The sequence below is a fragment of the Coregonus clupeaformis genome, chromosome 24 (assembly GCF_020615455.1).
Source record: "Coregonus clupeaformis isolate EN_2021a chromosome 24, ASM2061545v1, whole genome shotgun sequence".
Taxonomy (NCBI): Eukaryota; Metazoa; Chordata; class Actinopteri; order Salmoniformes; family Salmonidae; genus Coregonus; species Coregonus clupeaformis.
In genome coordinates this window covers 14,031,906-14,049,219 of record NC_059215.1, presented here as the reverse complement: position 1 = coordinate 14,049,219, position 17,314 = coordinate 14,031,906, and the positions used below count along the sequence as shown (strand labels likewise).

Genomic DNA, 17,314 nt, shown 5'->3' with positions numbered 1-17,314 from the left:
TGTTGGTTTCACAAACAATATAACGGATGTTACCCTGCATGGTGCAATAGTGGTTTATGTCCAGTTTTATGTTCAATTCATGATGCTTGGTATTTAAACAGAATTGCACCCAAAGGCAGTACTATTCATAGCCAGAAGATTATGCACCACACTTTGAAAAACCATGAAGTTAAGAAGTTCTCTCATTGAACTAGACTAAATGAAAACAAGTTATATTTTACAGACGTTGGTGTGGTATGCCATACCTGACTCTGTCTGAGGGCCTCATTAACAACAAGTGCAGAAAGGAGCAACGGCTCAGAGAAAGCAAAGAGCCCATTAGGATAACAAAGATCTAGTCGTGCTAGTAACACCACAACCTGGAAACAGTATGTGCGAAAGGTATGAAAGAGAGGAGCGGGGAGAGAGAGTTGTAGGGATAGAGGGAGAGATTGAGGTAGGGGAGAGAGAGTTGTAGGGATAGAGGGAGAGATTGAGGTAGGGGAGAGAGAGTTGTAGGGATAGAGGGAGAGATTGAGGTAGGAGAGAGAGAGTTGTAGGGATAGAGGGAGAGATTGAGGTAGGGGAGAGAGTTGTAGGGATAGAGGGAGAGATTGAGGTAGGGGAGAGAGAGTTGTAGGGATAGAGGGAGAGATTGAGGTAGGGGGAGAGAGAGTTGTAGGGATAGAGGGAGAGATTGAGGTAGGGGAGAGAGAGTTGTAGGGATAGAGGGAGAGATTGAGGTAGGGGAGAGAGAGTTGTAGGGATAGAGGGAGAGATTGAGGTAGGGGAGAGAGAGTTGTAGGGATAGAGGGAGAGATTGAGGTAGGGGAGAGAGAGTTGTAGGGATAGAGGGAGAGATTGAGGTAGGGGAGAGAGAGTTGTAGGGATAGAGGGAGAGATTGAGGTAGGGTAGAGAGAGTTGTAGGGATAGAGGGAGAGATTGAGGTAGGGGAGAGAGAGTTGTAGGGATAGAGGGAGAGATTGAGGTAGGAGAGAGAAAGAGAGATGGAGGTAGGGGAGAGAGAGAAAGAGTGGGGGGGGGGGAGAGAAAGAGAGTGAGAGAGAGATGGTATGGAGAGAGAGCGTGAATGAAGAAGGACCATGGCTCATTAGTGTTGTGACGGGTGATACAGCAGCAGTCCATCTTGACCCTCCATTTATACACAGAGCTACAGATGCTCCTGTTGCTGGTACACATGGTACACACTACACAGGGCACATGGTACACACTACACAGGACACATGGTACACACTACACAGGGCACATGGTACACACTACACAGGACACATGGTACACACTACACAGGGCACATGGTACAAACTATACAGAGCACATGGTACACACTACACAGGGCATATGGTACACACTACACAGGGCACATGGTACACACTACTCAGGGCACATGGTACACACTACACAGGGCACATGGTACACACTACACAGGGCACATGGTACACACTACACAGGGCACATGGTACACACTACTCAGGGCACATGGTACACACTACACAGGGCACATGGTACACACTACACAGGGCACATGGTACACACTACACAGGGCACAAGGTACACACTACACAGGGCACATGGTACAAACTACACAGAGCACATGGTACACACTACACAGGGCACATGGTACACACTACACAGGGCACATGGTACACACTACACAGGGCACATGGTACACACTACACAGGGCACATGGTACACACTACACAGGGCACATGGTACACACTACACAGGGCATGTGGTACACACTACACAGGGTGCATGGTACACACTACACATGGTACATGGTACACACTAAACAGGGCACATGGTAAACACTACACAGGGTACATGGTACACACTACACAGGGTACATGGTACACACTACACAGGGCACATGGTACACACTACACAGGGTACATGGTACAAACCACACAGAGCACATGGTACACACTACACAGGTTACATGGTACACACTACACAGGGCACATGGTACACACTACACAGGGCACATGGTACACACTACACAGGGCACATGGTACACACTACACATGGTACATGGTACACACTAAACAGGGCACATGGTACACACTACACAGGGTACATGGTACACACTACACAGGGTACATGGTACACACTACACAGGGCACATGGTACACACTACACAGGGTACATGGTACACACTACACAGTGCTTTGAAGAGCAATCCTCCAAAGAGGGTACCCTACAGGGGATTAGACTGTGGCCGTCAAATCTCAGCAGCCCTTCAACTATGTTGTTATAATTTGCCACAATTCTGTGCAAGTGCAAGCCACTGACAGTGGCTTCAGGGATTGTCTTGAAATTAGATTACATGCTCCTTCCATTTTCTGACAGTAGTTAGAAGCACAACTGTGAATGACAGTTAGGTTTTCAGTTAGTTTATTGCCACTTTAGGCTTCCCCCATAATTATTTTCCTACTTTCTTAGTCAGAGAAAGGATCTGCACAAGGACTTTTGATGTTCATATTGTTACTAGGCTACTGCTTCTATATTCAGAGAAAATACCTGTGTAAGGGAGTTGTTAGAACAGATCTACCCACGTTTTCCTGTGTCTCTTCGCATGAACAAATGAACATTGTCAATAGTTAACATGGCTACTGGAGCTTCTTTCTGTTGTTTAACAAGGTTTCTGAGTCGATTGAGCAGCACTGATCAGGATCATTAGTGTCAAAAATCTAAAACTTGTAGCGTATTTGAGGTTTAAAAAGGCTTCTGCCTCCTGAGTGGCGTGGAAAATGTATCAACCCCTGCAAAAATTTCCATTAATTATAATCCACAAAATAATTCACATTTCCTTTTGCTGCAGGATTATTTTTCTGCTGTCGCAAGCTGGCACAAATGAAGATCTACACCCTAATTAGGGCTAATTAGGGCCAACTCGGTGGTCATGATACTGATAGGCACATCGATAATATGACAGTTGTTCTATTCTCTATGTACAGGCCAACCAATGAATAAGCCTATGTAAGAATACTGTTTGGAAAAGGATCTAATCACCACTTATGTCACTAATGATAGCTGTAGGTCTATTGATCGAGACGTGAAAGAGCTTTAACCAGGCACTCCCATCTCAGGCAAGATTAAATATAAAGTAAGTATAGTGACATTAACAAAACTTTTATTTTGTTCTAAAAATAGTTTGCAATTCATGACAATGTACAGGATAGTGTGGCAAATGCTTCAATATGGCTACTGTATGCAGTATAAATACAATGCAGCATTCCCACATAGATATTATTAGACTGGAGGTTTTGTTCAAATGACATGATGTTGCTTTGAGAATGTATGACCCAAGGTCTTTTGGAAAAAAATACTGGTTGTCAAACTTTCTCTAATGTCTCTGCCATTGCTGTTTGGAGCTTTGTCCTGTGGAATGAGTTTTCATCAACCTAGCTATTTATAAATCCTCCAAAAATATTAGATTTCTGTGAAGGCTCTTTTATATATGAGAATGGCAGTTACAGTGAGGGAAAAAAGTATTTGATCCCCTGCTGATTTTGTACGTTTGCCCACTGACAAAGAAATGATCAGTCTATCATTTTAATGGTAGGTTTATTTCAACAGTGAGAGACAGAATAACAACAACAAAATTCAGAAAAACGCATGTCAAAAATGTTATAAATTGATTTGCATTTTAATGAGGGAAATAAGTATTTGTCCCCCTCTAAATCAGAAAGATTTCTGGCTCCCAGGTGTCTTTTATACAGGTAACGAGCTGAGATTAGGAGCACACTCTTAAAGGGAGTGCTCCTAATCTCAGCTTGTTACCTGTATAAAATACACCTGTCCACAGAAGCAATCAATCAATCAGATTCCAAACTCTCCACCATGGCCAAGACAAAAGAGCTCTCCAAGGATGTCAGAGATAAGATTGTAGACCTACACAAGGCTGGAATGGGCTACAAGACCATCGCCAAGCAGCTTGGTGAGAAGGTGACAACAGTTGGTGCAATTATTCGCAAATGGAAGAAACACAAAATAACTGTCAATCTCCCTCGGCCTGGGGCTCCATGCAAGATCTCACCTCGTGGAGTTGCAATGATCATGAGAACGGTGAGGAATCAGCCCAGAACTACACGGAAGGATCTTGTCAATGATCTCAAGGCAGCTGGGACCATAGTCACCAAGAAAACAATTGGTAACACACTATGCCGTGAAGGACTGAAATCCTGCAGCGCCCGCAAGGTCCCCCTGCTCAAGAAAGCACTTATACAGGGCCGTCTGAAGTTTGCCAATGAACATCTGAATGATTCAGAGGAGAACTGGGTGAAAGTGTTGTGGTCAGAAGAGACCAAAATCGAGGTCTTTGGCATCAACTCGACTCGCCGTGTTTGGAGGAGGAGGAATGCAGCCTATGACCCCAAGAACACCATCCCCACCGTCAAACATGGAGGTGGAAACATTATGCTTTGGGGGTGTTTTTCTGCTAAGGGGACAGGACAACTTCACCGCATCAAAGGGACGATGGACGGGGCCATGTACTGTCAAATCTTGGGTGAGAACCTCCTTCCCTCAGCCAGGGCATTGAAAATGGGTCGTGGATGGGTATTCCAGCATGACAATGACCCAAAACACACATCCAAGGCAACAAAGGAGTGCCATGCATGCCAATTCGGTAATCCGGCCCTGCAAGTGAGTACCAATGGCAGAGGTAGTGATGGCTGTCCTATAGGATGCCATGCAGCTGTAGGCAATTTACCCTGGGTTCAGCATCATTTCGGAGATAATCGTTAATTCATGGGCGTAGGGACAGTTATTTTGCTTTTCACAGGCGAAGGGCAGATGCAGTACAGTCCTCAATGATATCAGAGAAGAGCACCATTCACTTCATCATGTGGTACAGCTCATTGATCTTTTCAATGGTTACAATGTGCTAGTTGAAATAGGAGGACTAGGGTGTGGATTTTCAAACTTTCTGGAATGTTTTTCAAACGTATTAACTGGTTTTCTATATCAGCTAGAAAAGCTATGTCCACACATACTATAGATTAATTCAATGCCACTTTATCAGTATAGCCACTTCCTGCAATAGTCTAGTTTTGGGAGATTTGTTATGTAATATAATAGTCCACTACTGAATACAGTGCCTTGCAAAAGTATTCATCCCCCTTGGCATTTTTCCTATTTTGTTGCATTATAACCTGTAATTTAAATATATTTTTATTTGGATTTAATGTAATGGACATACACAAAATATTCCAAATTGGTGAAGTGAAATGAAAAAAATTACTTGTTTCAAAAAATTCTAAAAAATAAATTATGGAAAAGTGGTGGGTGCATATGTATTCACCCCCTTTGCTATGATGCCCCTAAATAAGATCTGGTGCAACCAATTACCTTCAGAAGTCACATAATTAGTTAAATAAAGTCCACCTGTGTGCAATCTAAGTGTCACATGATCTGTCACATGATCTCAGTATACATACACCTGTTCTGAAAGGCCCCAGAGTCTGCAACACCACTAAGCAAGGGGCACCACCAAGCAAGCGGCACCATGAAGACCAAGGAGCTCTCTAAACAGGTCAGGGACAAAAATGTGGAGAAGTACAGATCAGGGTTGGGTTATAAAAAAATATCAGAAACTTTGAACACCCCACGGAGCACCATTAAATCCATTATTAAAAAATGGAAAGATGGCACCACAACAAACCTGCCAAGAGAGGGCCACCCACCAAAACTCACGGACCAGGCAAGGAGGGCATTAATCAGAGAGGCAACAACGAGACCAAAGATAACCCTGAAGGAACTGCAAAGCTCCACAGCGGAGATTGGAGTATCTGTCCATAGGACCACTTTAAGCCGTACACTCTACAGAGCTGGGCTTTACGGAAGAATGGCCAGAAAAAAGCCATTGCTTAAAGAAAAAAATAAGCAAACACGTTTGGTGTTCGCCAAAAGCCATGTGGGAGACTCCCCAAACATTTTTGGCCATCAAGGAAAACGCTATGTCTGGCGCAAACCCAACACCTTTCATCACCCCGAAAACACCATCCCCACAGTGAAGCATGGTGGTGGCAGCATCATGCTGTGGGGATGTTTTTCATCGGCAGGGACTGGGAAACTGGTCAGAATTGAAGGAATGATGGATGGCGCTAAATACAGGGAACTTCTTGAGGGAAACCTGTTTCAGTCTTCCAGAGATTTGAGACTGGGACGGAGGTTCACCTTCCAGCAGGACAATGACCCTAAGCATACTGCTAAAGCAACACTCGAGTAGTTTAAGGGGAAACATTTAAATGTCTTGGAATGGCCTAGTCAAAGCCCAGACCTAAATCCAATTGAGAATCTTTGGTATGACTTAAAGATTGCTGTACACCAGTGGAACCCATCCAATTTGAAGGAGCTGGATCAGTTTTGCCTTGAAGAATGGGCTAAAATCCTAGTGGCTAGATGTGCCAAGCTAACAGAGACATACCCCAAGAGACTTGCAGCTGTAATTGCTGCAAAAGGTGGCTCTACAAAGTATAGACTTTGGGAGGGTGAATAGTTATGCACGCTCAAGTTTTCAGTTTTTTTGTCTTATTTCTTGTTTGTTTCACCCAAACATTTTTTTGCATTTTCAAAGTGGTAGGCATGTTGTGTAAATCAAATGATACAAACCCCCCAAAAATTAATTTTAATTCCAGGTTGTAAGGCAACAAAATAGGAAAAATGCCAAGGGGGTTGAATACTTTCACAAGCCACTCTATCAAAACAGCTTAATGTCCACCACACACACACGCAGACACACAGACACGAAGACACATGCACACAAACACACACACACTGACCAAACCCAAGTAAGTATGGGTTTTAGCTCCACACAGCAGTCCAGAGACAGGTCTCATGGTGCAAATCTATAAAAATAAATCCTACATAGTCTCAGCTTTACAACAACAACTGCACTGGGAGCAGGAGCTAGAGGCTCTGAGCAGTTGCTAAGGCAACAGTTCTGACTTTGGCAATCCGTGGTGTGTTGTGTTTTCCCAGCTCACGGTTGTCATACCAAGAGTGCCGCCACGTGTTAGCCCAGTTTCCCGGGGAAATCACTGAACCCCAGGGTGTCTAACATGATGTTTCCTATCACATTTTAATGATATCAGCTAGAAACCTCAAGATGGAAAGCTATCCACCAGTGGACCATGTAAATACTGTATCTTACACTGTATATTGCTCGGTGGCTCACAACTTCTTCCAACAGGATTTTGTATTCATTGCTATAATTTCCCTCTAATGTTACCATAATGTGTCACTTTCATTCAATTATTAGAATAATGTGTTGATGCTTTCTGCTGTGAGGTGGAGTTAAATTATGACAGAAAAACACCATCACAATGTGGAAAGCAATGTGAACCATGATGGTGAAGATGCTTTGAATCAACTGTACTATATGTGCTGTGCATTGACACCTGAGAAACAAGCTCCCATACAAATCCTCTGCTGTTGGAGTCCAATTAAGAAACCTCTTGGTAAATGGCTCCTCTGTGGATGTACATAATTCAGCAGCTCTTTTCATAGGCAGCATGTGCCTTCAGTATGAAATAGGGACTGTGAGTTTCTCTTTTCTCATCTTCTAACAAAGCCTCTGTTGGACAAAAACCTCAAGTCCTACTGATTATTGTGCACAGTTTGTATGTGTCGATTGGCGGCATATAAGAGGCTTGAAAGTGAGGTGTTGTTTTGATTATGCGTTGTGTATTTTTGTTCCTCAGTCACTTCAGTTGGAGGATGATCTTTCAAAATGAGATGCTGACTCCATTCAGTTAATGTCTATTCCTTTGGGAGCCCTAGTCGTTGCACAAATGTGTCCTATTCCAACACTAGCACACCTAATTCAAGTAGTCAATGGAACTAATCATCAAGCCCTTAATTAGTTGAAGCAGGCGTACAGTGCTGGAATAACAAATATGACATAATACTGGGTTAAAATATAAATGCTGGATTATGTGTGCCAGATGGAATTACTGTAATATATGGTAGAGTAGCTCATAGTAGGCTCTACTATATCATTCTAACTAACTATTATTGATGTAGACCTTGAATCCAGACCAGTGGAGGCTGGTGGGGGGAGCTATTGGAGGGTGGGCTCATTGTAATGGCTGGAATGTAATAAATGGAACAGAGTCAAACACATGGTTTCCATATGTTTGATGTGTTTGATACCATTCCATTTATTCCATTCCAGCCATTACAATGAGCCCGTCCTCCTATAGCTCCTCCCACCAGCCTCCACTCCTCTACCATCCATGATTTCAGATGATCTAGCTATGATCTAGCTGGCCAAACAGAGATATAGCCACAAACAAACTGAGCATACCACCAGACACTGACAATGTCAATATTGTTTGTCTTATGAAAACAAATTAAGTTTAATATGTATTAAAGGAAGAGACCAGTCCACCTGCTTACATAATATTATACAAACCAACCATGAGGACAGTTACAAATCTAATTGATTCATTATTTGATATGAGAAAAGGTTAACTTCTTGTATCATCTTGGTGATCATTTTTAATATTTCCCTTCCTATAGCAGTAAGGATCAACAATATCCTAAATAGGAGTTATATCCATTAATCGAATGTCAATAAAATGCCCCTAATTCAAAGCTAAAGCCACCATATACAATAACAATAGCCTAAATGAGATTCAGGATACCAATCACAGCAGGCCATTTCCGATTGTAGCCTACCGTAAAAATACAAGTACTTATACCAGTCTCTCCACCAGCCCAGATTACACAGTGATGTCATTTCCTCTTTTGTCTCTCACCTTGAGACCTGTGAGTTAATTGGCTTCACTGGTATGTAATTACTCTCTCTCTCTCTCGCGTTCTCTCTCTGTGTCAGCCCGATTGGGCTGTATATTAGTAGATTTGAAAGGCTACAGCAATTTCTGGAGCAGTAATAATAATATGCCATTTAGCAGACGCTTTTATCCAAAGCGACTTACAGTCATGCGTGCATAACATTTTTTTTTTTGTGTATGGGTGGTCCCGGGGATCAAACCCACTACCCTGGCGTTACAAACACCGTGCTCTACCAGCTGAGCTACAGAGCAGTAGTAGAGATTCAGGTGAATCTTTTGTTTTCAATGGATCTTTAATCCCATAGTAGTTAGAGAAACACCAAGGAGCAAAAGGTGGTTTGTGAAGTAAATATAACCTTGTTAGTAAAAGATACAGTAAGGTTGGTATGGTTACCACATTTCAGAGGCCACACTGAGAAGGATAAAATAATAGGAAGAATGCTGGTAATTATACAGTAGGTCTTCAGGAGGGAGCCTGCTGAATCAGTGAAGTTGTCTAAGTAGCTATGGTTTGTCCTTTAAGGTCCTCATAAAATGATTACCAGTGAGAGGAGGGCCATTAGGTGCCTCTTGCTTGATTACCTGAGAATAATCTGGTATCCTCAGAGAATCAGTGAAAACATCCTCTGATGTCACAGCACCCCGAGTCTGTGTAATAACAGGGTCTACCTTATGTCATTATTGATGTATAAAACTGTAATTAACCGAGTATACCAATAATGGTTATATGTTGTAAATGGCTTGTTTAGTGGTAGAAGAGTGCAAAGTGACGCAAATGATGGGTCAGCCAGGGAGAAGTGAAACAAGGTACACAATTCATTTTCACATTTTAATACTTGACTGTACATTACACACATAGCCCTGTTCAGTGAAAAGTGGTGCAACATACACAATATTTAAATAATATATAATTGATGTTTGTCATTCCAAGTTGCAAACAATATGTATGCCAGTTAATTTTTCTGACACAGAGGCACTTCATTTCAGACTATTCCATGCAAGGGCAGATGTTGACAAAAAAGCCCTCAAAACCACATGATCAGAAATGCACATTGGACCATTGGACATTTATGCACTGGCATCTTCTGAGATATTTGGCACAGTTGTGATCATATTCCCCATGACAGCACTGTATTATAAAAATGTGTTGACTGTTACAATCACAAAACAGGAATCATTTTAGTTGTTTCATAGGTAGCTGCCTGATATTAAAATAAGCTTTTCACATTAGAATGAGCAGGCAGTTTGTAGCAACAACATAAGTACAAATAGCACAACCCAAAAGTTCATGATTAAAAAAGCTAGTCCTTCAATTGTCATTCTGTAAAAAAAAAACTAGTGGTCATCACTGCCAAAAGGGTATGCAAAAGTTATTAATGTATGCTATTAAAGGTGAAAAACACAACACAGCTTTTAACATTTTGCACAAAATTATTGAAAATGTGCAAGACTGAACAGTACAGTAGCAAAATGCTCAGCCAAGATAGAGTAAAAATAAGAGCAAGTTTAGGATCTGTTTTCCCTCCACATATTATCCCATACAGTCTCCTTTGCATTTACTAGCCTTTGCATTGGGGAATAATTTCAATATCATTAATCATTTAGACTGGATCAATTAATGAAGTTCTATAACAAGTTAAGTAATTTCACAGTCCTTTTCTGTTTGCAAGCCTGGACTAATAGGTATCACTGAAAACGAGAACATTCCAAAGTGCTTTTTTTGCTTAGCAAGGATACTAGGCCTAGGCCTACAGTATTTTTGAGCTTCCAACCGTCTTTTGGGTTATTCTAGACACCGGCAGGAGTTTTTTCTGCTAGGTCTTTCAACTCATCTTCTATTCTGTCATCTTCAATGACAACTGCCGATCAGAAGAAAACACGAAATTGTGAGGATTCACACTCAGATTCTCAGTCAAACTAAGATGGTGGATTTCATACAACTCCACCTATATCTCTATTCATGGAAAGTTCATTTATACATGCTGTGTCCAGTCAAGCCACAGGAAAATATGAACATTTTCCAATGAAAGAGCCCAACTCTGTATTTTTGAACACACACACACACCCTATTTTCAAAAGTGTTTATTGAATTTATTGTAATGATTATTTAAAAACGTCCTTTGTTGACAATAGTCTCCACCTCGTTTACTTCTCCCAATCTGTCCGAGTTTAGGTGATTTTAGTCTGTGCAGCACAGTATAAATTGTTGGTATCCTGCAGGCGACACGTGATGGAGACCTGTCCCACGTCGCCATCAGCACCATAATATTTCTCGTTGAAAGGCAATACTCCCGACATGTCTTCACAATACAAACTTAGTCCATAATCGATACTGAAAGACGCCGGTGAAAGACCTGATATCATAATACACTGACATTTATATCGTATAATATCGCTTACATTAAAAAGCATTTATCCAAAGTTTTCTGTCCTCTTTACGAATAAACGGGCCATGTATCGATGGAATACAGTACATTTACAGAATAAAATGACACCGTTGTAAAATATTAGGCTAAATCTTGATAAGGAGAGCGATGCAAAACATTCCCGAGAATTGGCAGAAAATATACGTCACCGACTGAGGTAACATTTTCCTGGTGCATCCACCAGTCTCACCACGACACGCTCGTTAAGTTGCTTTTTGTTGTACCTTCGCGGTTCAATGGGCATCCCCTAATAGTCAACCCATTATGAATCAATAATTAAATATAATTGTATACAGCTTCATCTCCTTTTTATGAGAAATAACTGATTCAGTCACTTTGTTGGGTAACTTGGGGGACATACTTGATACCTTTCTTAAATTATAAAATGTTTCTATCTTGCACATGTTTTATTTCTGTACTTTCGATGCTTCATATCCAATTCTATGGCTTATGCAAACCATAAAATATCCCTGTTGAAAACATGTATGCAAGGCAGACATCACCCTCTCCTGGCAGCCATAGATATTTCCATAACTGTGAGTGGATAGTTAGTATACTCCAACTTTGCAAAATAGGTTGAGGATTTGTTTTGTGTCTTTCTTTCTTTCTTTATTCAAAATGGCTTTGATGTGCTTTGGAGAAACATTGAGGTGAAGACATTCAACTGAGTTGATTCTACAACTCTCTATGGAAAAAGGACACATCTTTTCCTCAACTGATATAACTCAAATCAACATTTGCATAATGACACAGCATCACAAGTAAGCTTGATCTTTCAAGGAAACTTTAAAGCTACAAGTATCACTTAAAATTATACACAGTACATTTCTTGTCACATAAAAAAAGACAATCAAACAAAAAGAAAACAAACAAATACACAGTTACATTTTCAGTGACAGTCTCTCCACCAGCCCAGATTACACAGTGATGTCATTTCCTCTTTTGTCTCACCTTTAGATTAGTCCAGTTTCAATTGCCATCACCACGGCATTGTCCATTAGCTGTTATAAAGCGGTACTACCCTCTCTATCGTTGCCCTGCAGATAGGGCACTTCTTTGGCTCTGGAAGAGCCTGGTAGCATTGGTCACAGGCACAGACATGCCCACACTCCAGGAACACACAACAACGCTCCCGGCTCAGACACACCGTACAGGCACTAGGGGAAACACTAGCCTCCTCTACATTCAGCTTCCTCATCCTCTTCCTCTGATGCTCCTTGAACTCCTCCAGGACGTTCTTCTCCTTCCTCCTCTGTCTGTGGTAAACCCACTTCTTCCACAGGATGAAGAGGAGCGTCGTAGAAGCTACCACACCAAACACCGCGGTCAGGACCCTCCAGACTCTGACGCTGCTCTGTTGCTTCTCCACCAGGGAGTCATAGTTCAGTCGGCTGAGGAAGTACCTCAGGCCCTGCTTGGGAGGCTGGAGCTTCACCAGGTTGTTGTCCAGCACCAGCTCCCCGACCCCGGTCACACTCTCCCCCAGACGCAACATCTCCTCAGTCTCGTGGATACCTATAATAATAACAAAAACAACAACAACATGCCATTTAGCTTTTATCTAAAGTGACTTAAAGACTTACATGCATGAATGCATTTTAGTATGGGTGGTCCCAGCGGGAATGTAACCCACAACGCTCTACTAAAGCAGTGTTGACCTTAGCCCTGGGCTTAACTGAGCAACACAGGACCACACAAAAGGACCATACCTTTAGGGCGCTCCCCGCTGATGAAGTGGCCGATGACATTGGTCAGGGACTGGACGGTGGGGTGAAAGTTCTCGTATGTGGTCTCCAGGTCTAGCTCCGAGGAGTCCAGGGGACGGATGACCCGGATGGTGGCGGCCATGGCCATGTCGTGGGATGCCAGGTCAAAGGGCACCGTGTTGGTGCGCTGGTGGATGACCTTTTCACTCTCGTTCCTGACAGGTACAAAATATTAGAGATATCTACAGAGATGTGTATCCACAAAAATATGCACTGTAGAGCATAACGTTATTATCGTCATAAAAATAAATAAAAAAAAGTGAAATGATTTTATGTTTATTTATTCATTCTAAAGGTAACACAAGAGGAACAAAAGTTAACTGTTAGGCCATCGTCAGTGTGTGAGTGTCTTCACACACAAACAATACATCCACACAAACTGAGCCTCCTAACAGCCATCAGTAAGAAAGCGTGCACGAATACATCATAGCACTTCAATGTACTTTAGCACCTACCAGAGATGAGTGGTGCGATTCCACACCATCTTCTTCTCCTTTAGAGTTAACCTCTCGATGACCCCTTTGCAGTTGTCCACAAACTGGCTGTTCAGGGTTTCTTTCACAGATCTCACAACACCTTCGATCACAGCGTACGGGACACATTTTCCTGGTGCTTCTGTCAGGATGTTCTTCAGATCCTGATCAATAGACACTTTCTTGGCTCCCTGTAAAACATAAAGCGTATTGAACAACAATCAAAAACTTCAAATGATCATTGTGATTAAGTGAAATCCCTTCCTGGTAAAACGCAAATGTCTGAACTATTGATAACATCACATTGGATTTCCGGGTGCAGTGCTACTGTATTTAAAGAGATTCTCTGATACTTTTGTATACTTTTTAGCCAGTAGTTAAGAAAGTAGTGCTCACGAGCCAAAAGTGGTCCCCAAAAATTGCGTACTACGTCACATATGTGCAGCTATGTGCATCACGTCATTGCTCACTCTCTCGCTCTGCCGTGTGTGCATCTTGCTAGCTGTCACTCAAATGGCGAGGGGCTAAAGCTCATTGGCTGGAATTCCAATTGATAAGGGGCTGGCCCACGTGGGGGAAAATGGCGCCGCGCAGCTTCCAGTAAACTGTCGCTTTCAAACTAGGGATTTCGTGGCTAATTGAGGTAACACAGTAATTCTGCTCATAGATTATGCATGTACTGTACGAACTACACATTGACAAATACAGCCCAAAGCAAGAGGTTTGAAAAATACTTACTAGACGCCAACGTTCCGGAGCATGTCTTTAAACTCCCCTCAAGATGTGTCACTTGCCAATGATTAGCCTAACCACTAAACACACTCCTAACAGATTTAATGAGATAAGGTAGATAAGAAAGATAGATGAGACAAGCCTATAATGTGATTACCTTTAATCTTGCTACTGTTGTTGTCCTCCTCCTGTACACAGAGTAGAAGACTGCAGTCAGTGCTGAGCTGGTGGTTAATAGCAGGACTTGGGCTGTGGAGGGTTTCCCACTAGAATCCATCCTGTCAGAACACAAGGGCAGTTGTATCCCCACCTGGGATGGGAGTCAGATGACAGTCTATAAAGCTATGGTCATGTGTTAGTTGGACCTTGATGGAATGTATGAATGCCATGCAATTACCCTACAGAATTATACTTGGCCAGTTGGCTTGTCAGCCTAATAATCCATATTTACAGAGACTTGACTGACTGTCTGCCACCTAGTTGGGTGATTCTCATGAAACCATGTCTGTAGCACATTGCAGATGCATCATGGTTTTGTAACTCAAAAATCAACTATCATTCTGAGGACTAAGATGTGTAGTTTTTGGCTTAGTGTCTTATTATAAATACCTTTTAGCCTGAATGGTGTACATTTTCACCCCAAATTCTCATTACTGAAATGCGTCCAGATTAAATTCTCTGGTAATTTTATAACATTTTACTTTAGAAAAACTTGCTTATTTGAATAAAACACAAAATATGTTACATTTACATTTTACATTTAAGTCATTTAGCAGACGCTCTTATCCAGAGCGACTTACAGGAGCAATTAGGGTTAAGTGCCCTGCTCAAGGGCACATTTACGTCATTAAGCAGACGCTCTAGTCCAGAGCGACTCTGTTGCTGTAGTTGATCCATAAATCATAAAAATGTTATACTAGTTTAAGTTTACATTAAACTATAATATGTATTACATATTGTCTGTTGGCATGTGTCTCATTACCGTAACACTTTTTCAAGTTCCTGTAAAAACTCCAATCAGTTTTGAAATAAAGTTTTATTCACCCATGATGCATCATCTAGAGGAGTAGTATAAGTTAATTACATTTATTTGATTATATGCCTTCAGAATTAGGTTCTTATTCTCAAACAGCCCCTTTACCCCACTTGGCCTTCTCATTTCCGAAATGGCTAAAAAGCTCAAATTGGGAAAAAGTCAGATTTAATTGTATTATATTTGTATAATTTCATTTTAAATATTTGATCCCAGAAAAATGTAAATGTTCCATACGCACAAAAACCTTATTCTCTCAAATTCTGTGCACAAATCTGTTTACATCCCTGTTAGTGAGCATTTCTCCTTTGCCAAGATAATCCATCCACCTGACAGGTGTGGCATATCAAGAAGCTGATTAAACAGCATGATCATTATACAGGTGCATCTCGTGCTGGGAACAATAAAAGGCCACTCTAAAATGTGCAGTTTTGTCACACAACACAATGCCACAGATGTGTCAAGTTTTGAGGGAGCGTGCAATTGGCATGCTGACTGCAGGAATGTCCACCAGAGCTGTTGCCTGAGCATTGAATGTTCATTTCTCTACCATAAGCCGCCTCCAACGTCATTTAAGAGAATTTGGCAGTACGTCCATCCGGCCTCACAACTGCAGACCATGTGTATGGCGTCGTATGGGCGAGCGGTTCGCTGATTTTAACATGGTGAACAGAGTGCCCCATGGTGGCGGTGGGGTTATGGTATGGGCAAGCATATGCTACGGACAACGAACAAAATTCCATTTTATCAATGGCAATTTGAATCCATAGAGATACCGTGACGAGATCTTGAGGCCCATGGTGAAGCCATTCATCCGCCGCCATCACCTCATGTTTCAGCATGATAATGCACGGCCCCATGTCGCAAGGATCTGTACACAATTCCTGGAAGCTGAAAATGTCCCAGTTCGTCCATGACATGAATACTCACCAGACATGTCACCCATTGAGCATGTTTGGGATGCTCTGGATCGACAGCATGTTCCAGTTCCCGCCAATATCCAGAAACTTCGCACAGCCATTGAAGAGGAGTGGGACAACATCACACAGGCAACAATCAACAGCCTGATCAACTCTATGTGAAGGAGATGTGTCTTGCTGCATTAGGCAAATAAATGGTGGTCACACCAGATACTGACTGGACTTCTAATCCACGCCCAATCTTTTTTTTTTTTTAAGGTATCAGTGACCAACAGATGCATATCTGTATGCCCAGTCATGTGAAATCCATAACTCAGTAAAATATTTGAAATTGTTGCGTTTATATTTTTGTTCAGTATAGATAAGTAGAGATCCTAATCTCTATGATCCAAGAGGAAATTTCGTGAATAATGACACGATAATTTTTGGGTCAAATTTCGTGAGAATGACCCAGCTATTATTCCTGTAGCTAACGTAATCGAGGACTCACATTTAGGGCCAGCAAAAATATATTTGGGTTGACTGACCTTCTGGAGGTGAGTGACCATTTCAAATGCTTAGCTAATGATAACAATGCAGTCGCCAAAATACAAAAAAAATATATAAAAATGTGGTATCGTGCAATTATACAACATATATTGACTGAACATGAAAACCTGTCGCTAGCTAGCAAGATAGATAGTTGACATTGCGCTAGCTAATAGTTAACGTAGCTAGCTAAGGGCTCTGTAATTTAGCCCTGCACTGACGTAGATAGTTTGTAAACACACAGATCTCTCACCCAGCAAATTACGTTTATATTTTAAAACCTATCGATTTCCTTCCAAGATTAGATAAAAACAGCCACAAGTAGCTAGCACTCACCCTCCACTTTCTCACAGTAAACACTATTTCCGGGTTCCTTTTCTCACTTCAAAATAAAAGTTATTTCAATGTGGTCACTTGACCAGCAGGTAACAGTGTTCAATCATTTATCAAGTGAAAAGCTTCTACTTATTCTTCTACTTCTGTGGGTTTTATGGCAGACTACAACCCCAAAAGGTCTATTACCGCTACCAACTGGACGGGGTTGAAAAACCAAGGTAAAAATAAAACCCATACGTGATAGGGGAAACTAACTTAATCCACCCAAAATAAAACAATTTAAAAAACACATTGACGAAAC

General features: G+C 41.7%; 1 protein-coding gene and 1 pseudogene across 3 annotated transcripts; both read right to left on the bottom strand.

Moving 5' to 3' along the window:
• Positions 1–8,705: 8,705 nt before the first annotated feature.
• Positions 8,706–17,087, bottom strand: mul1b (mitochondrial E3 ubiquitin protein ligase 1b). 3 transcript variants are annotated; one of them, XM_041845697.2, is made up of 6 exons: positions 16,160–16,194; positions 14,354–14,506; positions 13,447–13,655; positions 12,935–13,146; positions 12,177–12,740; positions 8,706–8,763 (listed from the first exon to the last, which is right to left on the bottom strand). In XM_041845697.2, exons 2-5 carry the CDS (start codon positions 14,471–14,473, stop codon positions 12,223–12,225), a joined length of 1,059 nt encoding a protein of 352 aa, XP_041701631.1. In that variant the 5' UTR covers positions 14,474–14,506; positions 16,160–16,194; the 3' UTR covers positions 8,706–8,763; positions 12,177–12,222. The 3 variants fall into 3 exon arrangements, with proteins under 3 accessions (XP_041701631.1, XP_041701630.1, XP_041701629.1); XM_041845696.2 differs by lacking the exons at positions 8,706–8,763; positions 16,160–16,194 and adding an exon at positions 17,014–17,087 and having other exon boundaries at positions 10,890–12,740; XM_041845695.2 differs by lacking the exon at positions 8,706–8,763 and having other exon boundaries at positions 10,890–12,740.
• Positions 9,633–11,211, bottom strand: LOC121537993 (annotated as a pseudogene).
• Positions 17,088–17,314: the final 227 nt, after the last annotated feature.

What these genes read in the sequence shown, in the direction of transcription:
- mul1b (XM_041845696.2), bottom strand. Translation starts at nt 14,473, where the DNA reads ATGGATTCTAGTGGGAAACCCTCCACAGCCCAAGTCCTGCTATTAACC. An exon ending in CAACAGTAGCAAGATTAAAG is followed by an intron (nt 13,656 to 14,353) that starts GTAATCACATTA and finishes TATGTTTTACAG; the next exon opens with GGAGCCAAGAAAGTGTCTAT. An exon ending in AATCGCACCACTCATCTCTG is followed by an intron (nt 13,147 to 13,446) that starts GTAGGTGCTAAA and finishes TGTACCTGTCAG; the next exon opens with GAACGAGAGTGAAAAGGTCA.